The following is a 9,733-nucleotide window of genomic DNA, read 5'->3' as shown; positions in this document are numbered from 1 at the left end:
ATTGAGGAGCGTGATGCACATTGGATTCAACAAAATGTATAACTCTGCTGCTATCAATATCGCTGGTGGATGTTTTTCATACTTTGCTGGATGAGATGGCATTGTAGTTGCAGGACTCCTTGAAATTGATGGCACGGAGCCTCAGCCTGCTGTGCTGCCACTGCACCACCCTGCATGGCTCTGCACATTGAAGCAGGGCTTAATGGAGATGGTTGTGGTTGAGCTGTCCCCTGTTGTCAAGCTGCGATGCACGACAACAGGCCATCTGCGCAACGTTGACGAAAACCTCGGTCCCATATCCGGTGTTGCATAGTACCAGACGCCCAGATAAACCCCCCTCTTCCCCGTGCATGGAACAAGGCACAGCGGAGTCAGCATTCTTTGGACACACGGCCGGCAGGGGAATGACAGATGTCCGAGCAACCAATCACAGCTTGCGCCTGCCACAACTCTTTGTCATAGATGTGGGGTTTAACCCTCCTCGGATGCCGAACATTGTCCCCCCTCACTGTTTAAAAAACATGTGTGACCTGGAAGTTACCCAAACCTAAGGGGCTACAGCAGTATCGCATGCACAGACCAGCACATGCCAGGTCGTCACTCCTCGGCCCCCTCCTCAGCGCCTTCCCCGGCCTCCTCTGCCGCCGCTGCAGCAGCCGCCTCTGCGGACGCTGCCGCCTCCGCAGCCGCCGCCTCCTCGGCCGCGGCTGCATCCGCCCTGACCTTCGCCTCCTGCGCCGCAGCCACCCCCTCTTCAGCCTTGACCACTGCGGCCTCGGCCGCCTCCAGCTGCGTGCGCGCCGCCCGCTGCGCCGCCGCGGCGCGAGACACAGCCCGAACCTGTGGGCACATATACGTGGTTGCGGAGTGAGAGCTGCACCACGGCAATTGCCAGTACTGTGCACTGCCGTAGGCACGCTCAGCCCCAACCGCCGGCCACCGCCAGGACTCAAACCATCACAACCAAGATTCCGGGTTCGCACCCAACAGATTGAAAACCCAGGCAAATGGGGCGCGCACAATGCCATTCAAACATTCTAGACCCCCAGCAACACCGGAGTAGGAACCGAGTGGCCCAAGGCAGGGCGCCGTTTGCCGCCACCCCACCTGCTCGACCCAGGCCAGCAGCAGCACCCCCAGGCAGGACTGAGGCAGCTCAGTCTCTAGCGCCGCGAGGTCGCGCGTCGCGGCGTTTACGAAGGCACGCACGCTGCGGCAAGATGCAGGACCAACGCGCCAGAGGAACAGCACAGAGGGCCATTGTGTTGCTGCAGGTGAAGCTCAGCCTATGTGCATGCCTGCAGCGCATGCGCATGCGCAGGCCCTCACCCTCCACCCTGCCCGTGTCCCTGCATGTATATTTGTCACCAACCCCAGGTGCATGAGAAGCCAGCCACATACAACTGCCCACCCACCTCTTCCACAGCGCGGGGTCAATGTCGGCGCGGGCGTCAAACGCTGCGAGCTCCTCAAACAGCCGCAGCCCCAGGTGCCCGCTGACTTCCCGCCAGCTACCCAGGGCACCTGGCTGGCGACCCAGCAGTAGCAGTGCCGCACAGAGTGCACGCAGTGTAGCAGGCGGGCTCGAAGGCAGCATGCGTAGTGCGCGTAGTGCAGAGCCGCGGACCCCAGCAATGGCCTGTTGAGCGATGGATCATAATAAAACAACACAGCGGGGGGGGGGGGAGAGGTTGTCAAGGAAGGGGCATGGCTGGTAGGTCTGCATTTGCGTGTGGACACAGACGGTGCACACACACAATGGCGCCGCTGGCCGGCAGCTCGCAGTCGCCCGGTGCGCAAACAGATAAACTTCAAGCCTGTTTGACCCCCCCCTTAAACAGGCGCGCAGGTGGGTACATAATGAACACAGTCTATATACATGCTCAGGGGTTGTTCGAGAACTCCTCCAACGTGTCCGTTACGCAACTCACCTCCTTGATCACCGCAAGCGCTCCCTCCTGCGTCCCCAGCACCACCTCCGCGTTGGAAGCTGACACCTTGGCCGCCGATGCGGCTGCCTTGCGCTGTGCCAGTGCGGCTGTCGCTGCATCGATTGCCTCCTGGGGACTGGCGGCGTCGGCTGCTGCAGCGGCGGCGTCATCACCCTCAGCGGCAGGATCAGGCACTGCGTAGGCGAGGGGAGGTCGAGGCGAGGGCGGGTGACAAACTGATGGAAAACGGCCCGGCCCAAAAGCGCACCCAACTTTTCGGTGCCAGCACACGGCTTGGCCAGCATCAGCTTTGCCTTCCGAGCACCGGGCAGATGCCATCCTGCATTCTCACCGACTGCCTCATCAAACCCTCCACCACTAGCCGGCCCCTCACCTTCCGGCAGCGGCTCTGGCGGCGCTGCGGCCGCAAACACCTCCTCAAACGCCTTCCTCAGCGCCGCAACAGCTGCCGGCCCCGCCGCCTCGACACTCGCCATGCCGCCTGCCGCGTCCTTCAGCCGCGCGGCCTCGCTGGCATCCAGCGCCGCGCCCAGCGCACGCGCCACGTCAGACACAAAGCTGACGTCATCCGGTGCCAGAGGCTGGCCGTTGCCCTCTGGGTGCAGGGTGTCCACCGCCAGGATGCAGTGATACGACCCCGAAGCCAGCGCATTGCCGGCAGATGCACCAGCGGCGGCGGGGGCGTTTGCGCCCGTGGCTGCAGGCCCCGACTTGGGTGCTGCGGCGGCAACGTACGAGCCAATTTTTGGCAGGCCTTGCGCATTGAGGAAACGCACACGCGGCTCCAGCGCCACGGTCGGCACCTACGGCGCGTTTGGTGGGGCAGTACAAGAAAAGGCGTTCAAGGGCCGCCACGCAGGCACATGTGTGGCAGATGTTGCGTGATTCATGTTGCAGACCGGCTGCCATCCTGGGACCTACGACACGACCCAAAACGCCTCCCTCCGCTATCGCTGACAAAGGAACACGTCATCTCACCTCTAGCAGCGGAAGGTGCTCATCCAGTATGCGGAATGTCACAGGAGCCGTCACCCCCTCTGCCGACCCATCCGCGGGGGCGCCATCGCTTCCATCTGCCGCAGCCGCCCGCCGCCTCAGCTCGAGCTTCGTCATGAACTCCTGGCCGGGGCTGGCCGCCACATACGACAGGTGCTTGGAGGAGTAATCAGGCCGAGCCAGCTGCTCCGCCCCCGGGTGCTCGCCGTCCTCTGCGCCCTCCCCGCCGCTCGTGTCGCCGCCCTCGCCAGCCCCCTCTGCCTCCTCGCCTGCAACGTCGTGCGCCGCCGCACCGCTGCCCGCCAGCACCAGCATCACGCCCGCCGCAGCACGGGGGCGACCACCGGCCTCCTCCTCAGGAGCATCGTCCGCGCCAGCCACGCCCTCGTCGTCGCCTGCAATCTGCTGCTCTGGCTCCTCAGCACCCACGATGTTTGCCACGTACGCGCTGACACCTGGAATCTGCTTTTGGATCAGGTCCACAGCGGCCTGCCACACACGGCGCGGCTCCTCCGCCATCGACGCCAGGGCGGCCACAGCAGCTGCTCGGTTGGCAGCTGCTGCGGCGGCCTTGGTGGCAGCATCGCGGGCCTGGGCCTGGCCATTCAGGAATTGAGCGGAGATGGACGGGTGCTTGACGAGAAATGCCAGCAGGGTTCCCAAGGCTGCCAGGTGAGAGTGCACATACAGCTGCGCGCACGCCTCCACCAGGCTGCTGTTTGGGGCTGCTTGCGCCGTTCCCCCCAAACCCGCGCCACGCATGCCGCGGCTGCTGCCAGCCGCTTTCGTGGGCTCTGCGGTGCATGGGCGAGGGCACCTTACTCCCTCCCAGGGTCCTGGCACCCCGGGTAACAAGCAAGGTGTGCACTCCTGCGCTGCCGCGCACCTCCATGCATTTTGCCTGCTGCGCCACCATGTCCCGCTCGCTGCGGCGATCCCGTTCAAGCTCCAGCTCCTGAACGCTCCTGGCAAAGTGAGAAAGAACAATGGCAGCAACAGATGGTGTTGCAAAATCATCTGGGAGGGTACAAGCAGGGCTGATTCAGGCGGCAAGGATGGGGTCAAGCAATCCACAGGCTGCCACCATGCGGCGCATATCTACAAGTTGTTGGGGCCCCTTCAGTCATCCGGCTGGATGGACTCAGTTGGGCACTCCACACGCCCCCACATATATCAACATGCACTTGCCATGCGCAAGTGCACTCACGGCGCAACTGCAATCAAAATACAGCATGCACATGCACGTGCACATGCGCGTGCGCGTGCGCATGCGCATGCGCAGGCAAAAAGGCAATTCGCACCTGAGCAGCCATGATGCCAAGAACTCGACTGGGTCTGTTGGTTGAGCTGCAGCTGTCGCTGCAACCCCCTTGGCGAGGGTGTCGCCGAGAGTGGCTATCAAATACGCTGATTCATCGCCAGCGGACATGGTGCCGCTGGCTGGCGGGCGATGCGCGCGCTCTGCTGCCGCTGCTGGTGTCACTGCTGCTGTCTGATGTTCGCTGTCAACAGCTCTTTTAAAGGCTGCAGATTCGTTCAACAGACTTGAACATTCATCAGTGATTACCAACAGGGACGGATGTCCGAGCACAGTTTCCCGCTTCGACGATCCGGGGCTCAAACAACGAAGACCAAGGCGATCTGCAGGGACTGTTTATTTTGACAGCAGGTCGCCAATTCTAGAGGCGTGATATAGACTACGGCACCGACTCACCTATCGCGGTCCAGATCAGTCAAAAAGATTGGTCCGTCACCGTCGGTTAATGGCCGTGCAATCACGCTCCTGAACGCAAATGCAGGCACTGATGGGATCCGAGTGTCTCTCATGTCTTTTTACGCGTCACACACTCCAGCGCACTTGGGGGGGGGGGGGGTCAGCCGCCTGTTGGCTGGACGGCACAACGCACAAGTTGCACGGCCATATCGATGTGCAGGCCCGTATAAATCATGTGGCAGCGTGGCTCAAGGAGCGATCAGGAAGACATTGGCTTACTCTTGTATCTTGTGTTTGTGTGTGTGTATGTGTGTGTGTTTGTATTGTGTGTGTGTGTGTGTGTGTGTGCGCGCGCGCTTGCGTGCGTGCGTGCGTGCGTGCGTGCGTGCGTGCGTGCGTGCGCGTGTGTGTGTGCACGCGCGCGCGCGCGTGCGCGTGCGCGTGCGCGCTGAGCAGGGCGCGTGAGGGCGAAGGTGCGGCGGGATGGAAGGCAAGCTGCGGGCGCCAGCAGAAGTTTAGTGCCTGGCGGTCAATGTCTCAGTCGGTGTTGTTTTACATTTGCTGACAAAACACACGCACATCAACACTTTGCATTGCAGTGCTTTTTTTGCTGTGGTTGAGTCATAGCAGTGGCTAGCAATGGGTGAGTCCGTCGTCAGTGACGCAGTTGGGCACAGCTTGCGCCATGAGCATGCACGCCCCTACAAAAGATCTTGCAACTTGCTTCCCAGCAGATGTACAGCAGCCACCTGCGCTTGACTATTCACTGTGTGCCAAAGTGTTTCACCGTCTCCGGCGCATGTCCTGCAGCAGACACTTCCGCCAAATCCCTCGTGTTCACCCCTGTGGCATCTTGGTTGCTCGCGCACGCAACCAAGATGAGTGCTGTCAACACAATGGCCAAGCACTCAAATGATCGGTGTCGCGTGTGCCACATTGGCGTGTGTTACAGCCATCATACCGCAACGCTTGCAGCAGCCAGCAGGAAATGTAAGGGCAGCCTGCCTGGTCTAAATCACCACTGCGGTGCGATGCTCTGGTGCATTCAAGGTGGTAGATTAGTTCAAGATGAATGAATGGCATGGCACAAGCCCCAACCACACACTTCAGGAGCCCGCGTCCGCGATATGAGGCCAGCACGCGCTGAAAGCCAGTCTTTGCTGCTGACAAGCCCACGATGACAAATTTGCACCACTGAAACGTGATGGCTGTCCTCAGTACTTGAGTTCCCCGATCGACAACATTCTCAAAATACTTCAGGTATATACAAGCACCTCCGAAGTGGCGGCCCCTAGAGAGGAGAACCCAACAGATGGAAGCCAAGTGGGCAAACGGTGCCTCACACGCACCCTGTAGCACCAGGAGAACTACCGCAAGGGTCTCTTGCAGACCCCGCTGATCAACAGTGCTGTGGGGTGCAAAGGTATCGGGCTCATGAGCCTGAACAGCGGCTGTATGCGTCGTGCGCCATGCAGGAAAATGTCGAGACCCGATGTTGGTGTTCATCGGCGAGGGGCACTGCTAGCAGCATGAGAAACGTTGCGGCGCCCCAGCGCCCACCATACCAGTCCGAGAGGACAAAGGGAATTGCGGGTCACTTCAGCTGCGCGTGGCGCACCAGCAGCGGCCGGCTGGATTTATGAATGGAAGGTGGCCGTGCATGGGGAGGCTTCACGCCCCTCGGGGTGGCCGAGCCCCAACAGCGACGCCACCTCCTCCGCCCAAAATCTGTGTGGACCCATCCAGACGCTCCACACACGGCGCAAATTCGCCTCAACGTTCACTAATTGTCCATAGGAACGCGAGATGTGGAGCCGTTGTCGCCCGAGGGAACCGACCCATTGGTGGCCGCGGGTGGCGGGGCACTGTTGCCCTCGGCGCGCACGCCACCGCCTGTCGCGCCATCTGCACCTGTGGTGTCGGCACCGCGGCCGTTGGGTTGCTGCTGCTGCCGCCAGGGCTCACGCAATGCCCGGCGCTCCTCCGCCGCTGCTGTGTTGTTTCCCGCGCTGCTCTGGCCCCGCTGCGCCTGCTGCGCCTGCTGCGCCTGCTGCGCCTGCTGCGCCTGCTGCGCCTGCTGCGCCTGCTGCAGGACCTGCACCATGGTGGCACCCACCACATCCTGCAGCAGCGCCTCCCCCTTCGCGTCGCCCCCCGCACCGCCACGCGCGTGCAGGCGCCGCATCTGCTGCTCCACCGCCGCGAGCGGCAGCACCGGCTCCGCCTGCACAGCGCCGCCCTGCTGCTGCGTGTCCATGCCGGCGCTGCTCCCGCTCCCCGTGCCGCGGCCGTCGCGCCTGACACCTTCCGACTGCCAGGTGCTGCTGCCGTTGCCACTGGTTGCAACGCTGTCGCTGCTGACGCCGCTGCTGCCGCTGCCGAGCGCGCCGCCTCCCACACTCTGCAGGGCTCCAGCCACAAAATCCCCCAGGTCCAGCGAGCCGCCAGACCCTGCAGACCCCAGACCCCCAGCAGCTTGCCCCGGCGACGCCGCGCCGCTCGCGCCCGGGCTGCTGCCGGGGCTGAGTGTCTGCAGTGCGGCCGGCAGGCCCGCGGGCGGCGCCCACGGCAGCCCCCACTGTGCGGGGGGCGCCTTGACGCCGCCCTGCCTGGCGACGGCGAGTGGGTCCGCCAGGTTTTGCAGCGCTGTGAAGTTGGAGTGCGAGGGGCTGGTGCTGAGCAGGTTGAGCCGCGCCTGGTAGGCCTCCAGCTGCGGATACGAGGATTGGGTTTGAGATTGAAGAGTGAAAAAGGTGGAATGCTTGAAGTTTTGGGCGTTCTAAAGTACTTGCATAAGGTAGGCGAGTGGTGTGTGGCGGCCTTGGAGTAAGGGTTGCACGCGCCTCAGGTGTGGGTTCAGCATGGCTGCAGCCATCGCCACTGCCCTGGGCGCAAGCCTCGCTTGACAGTTCCTCAAAGGCGTGCCGAGCGAGCCGGCGGTTGCGGGCCCCTCTCACGTTCGGCAGGCACTTGTAGGCTACCGGGGAGAGCCGTGTGCGGCGCGACGGCATGATGCGCAGGCACTTTGGGTCAAGCAGGTCAAACGCCTCCACCAGCAGCTGCTGCAGCAGCAGGCAGCGCGTCCACCTGGCGCCCGCACGTGGGTTTGGCAGTTACGAGGGTGGCTTGAGGGGCAGGTGTGGCTGAGGGGGAAGGATGAGGGTTCTTCTAGTTGGCGCGAGCTGCGGTGCCGTGCCACTACGGATATTGCTGCAGGCAGATTCATCCCATGACAAGCATTGATAGCGAATTACGATGCAGCACGCGGGGCCCGCCGCAGCTTGACCACCCCAACACATCCAACGAGACGGCCGCTTCTGCCTCACTCCCATTCCCTCCTTGCTGGCTGCTGCCCGTGGGGCATCCACCCGCAGCTGTCCCACACCCCACCCTTCCGCTCCGTTGCAGCTGCGCCCTGCCCTGCCCTGACCTGACCTGCCCTGCCCCCGCACACCTGTGGCAGGGGAAGGGCGGCTCCCCCCTCCAGCTGGGCCCCGTCAGCAGCTCGGCCAGGCCCTCCTCCAGGGGCTGGAACCAGGGGGCAAAGCTGGGGTCACCCTTGAGGCGCGCAGCAAACTTGGGGGGAAGGGTGGGGAGCAGGAGACAGAGAAGTGCGATGAGGGGAGCAGCGCGGGCATCAACAGGCCGACAGGGTCTGGTGAACCAAGTGTGGATAGGACAGTTTCACCCTCAGAAGCACAACGCATGCTGGCATCACGCCGGGTCGCGAGCGCCAACACCCTGCATCCCGCAAGCCTGGCACCTGGCGGGCCTGGCATCTGATGAGCAAGCACGCACGCAGGGGCCACTCTGCCCGGGCCCGCTGCCTGGCGCAGGCCTGTTGGCGCCGACGCGAGATTTCTTTACCCTGCAACCCTGGATCCAGCCGGGCGCAGCGCGGCCCGCGGACCCCTGGCACTCACGTCTGAGTAGGACATGGTGTAGTGGCGCTTGGCCCCGACGGGGGTGGTCACCATGCTCGCGCCGATGGCGCGCTGCAGGCCGCGGCTGATGCGCAGGGGGACGTCCGGGGTGCCACGCTGGAGAGGAATCGGGGAGGGGGGGAGGGTGGGTGGATGGGTGGCTGACAGTAGGGCGACACAAGCCCCACCAAAGGACCATCAAGCCGGGTTCTGGTGTTCAGGAAGAGAGCCCTGCCGCGCTGCTCTTGCAGCGCCTGAGCCGGCCGCAAACACGGCGCGCGCTATTGAGCGTCCTGACAATCACTGCCGACGCGGCTGTGGCGTTCATCACTGTCGCGCTCCCTTCTGGGCACCCCGTGCTGCTGTCAACACGCACCCACCTCGGCTGCGCAGGCGTCGACGGAACTCAGGACGTCGAGCTTCCTCTCCCTCGCCCCTGGGTGGTCGCGCCCGTCCCCCTCACAGCCCCACGACTGTTGGGAAAGCGAGGTTGAGGGGATGGGAAAACTGACAAGAGCGCAGCTGGGAGGACATAAAGTCAGGGGCTTAGGGTTGCGTGGCAGCGGCATGTGCCAGGCTGTGAAGAAGCATTGACATGCCCGTGCAATGTTCGTGCAGCAACAAGCACCCAACAGTCCAACCGTCCAGCCTCCCCCCCCCTGCTGGCCGCACCTGCAGTGTTGCCGGGGATGCGCACAGCACAAACCTGGGCAGGGCAGGCAGGGGTGTCGGGCACATTGTGTAAGGGTAGGTCATCATCGCATCACATTACCCAAGCTCACAGCGGATCCCATCAGCCATCATACATGCGATGACGCGTCAACTGTCTCAACTATCCCCCGTGTTGCCTTGCTCCACGCCCACGCCGGTCCTTGCAAATGCAATATCAACCCCCCCCCCAAACGATGATCTGGTGCAAACCGCAGGCACCGCGCCCTGAAGCCCTGCTGAGGCACACGCGCACTCGCGTGCGCACACGCACACGCATGCGCACCCCCGCTCCCCACACACACACCAACACGCACGTCCGCATGATGATTGACATCATGCTGCCTTGCAGCTGGCGCAGCCAATGCCGCAGATGCGGCCAACCCTGCCACAAACACATCGCACATAGCGCTGCCCCCCCTTTTTCATCAGCTCCACCC

The 9,733-nt window shown here is 63.2% G+C and overlaps 2 protein-coding genes across 2 annotated transcripts; both read right to left on the bottom strand.

Moving 5' to 3' along the window:
- Nucleotides 1–597: 597 nt before the first annotated feature.
- On the bottom strand, nt 598–4,377 carry MNEG_9116 (hypothetical protein; the record flags this gene model as incomplete). Its single annotated transcript, XM_014042412.1, has 8 exons — nt 598–840; nt 1,108–1,210; nt 1,416–1,528; nt 1,932–2,125; nt 2,326–2,755; nt 2,931–3,545; nt 3,835–3,913; nt 4,250–4,377. 8 exons carry the CDS (start codon nt 4,375–4,377, stop codon nt 598–600), a joined length of 1,905 nt encoding a protein of 634 aa, XP_013897866.1.
- Nucleotides 4,378–6,445: 2,068 nt separating this feature from the next.
- MNEG_9115 (hypothetical protein) lies at nt 6,446–9,323 on the bottom strand (the record flags this gene model as incomplete). Its single annotated transcript, XM_014042411.1, has 6 exons — nt 6,446–7,372; nt 7,620–7,749; nt 8,117–8,190; nt 8,586–8,702; nt 8,966–9,058; nt 9,258–9,323. 6 exons carry the CDS (start codon nt 9,321–9,323, stop codon nt 6,446–6,448), a joined length of 1,407 nt encoding a protein of 468 aa, XP_013897865.1.
- Nucleotides 9,324–9,733: the final 410 nt, after the last annotated feature.

This window comes from Monoraphidium neglectum, assembly GCF_000611645.1.
Source record: "Monoraphidium neglectum strain SAG 48.87 unplaced genomic scaffold scaffold01825, whole genome shotgun sequence".
NCBI classification, from domain to species: domain Eukaryota; kingdom Viridiplantae; phylum Chlorophyta; class Chlorophyceae; order Sphaeropleales; family Selenastraceae; genus Monoraphidium; species Monoraphidium neglectum.
Note: the sequence above shows the minus strand (reverse complement) of the source record. Positions and strands in the feature narration are given on the sequence as shown.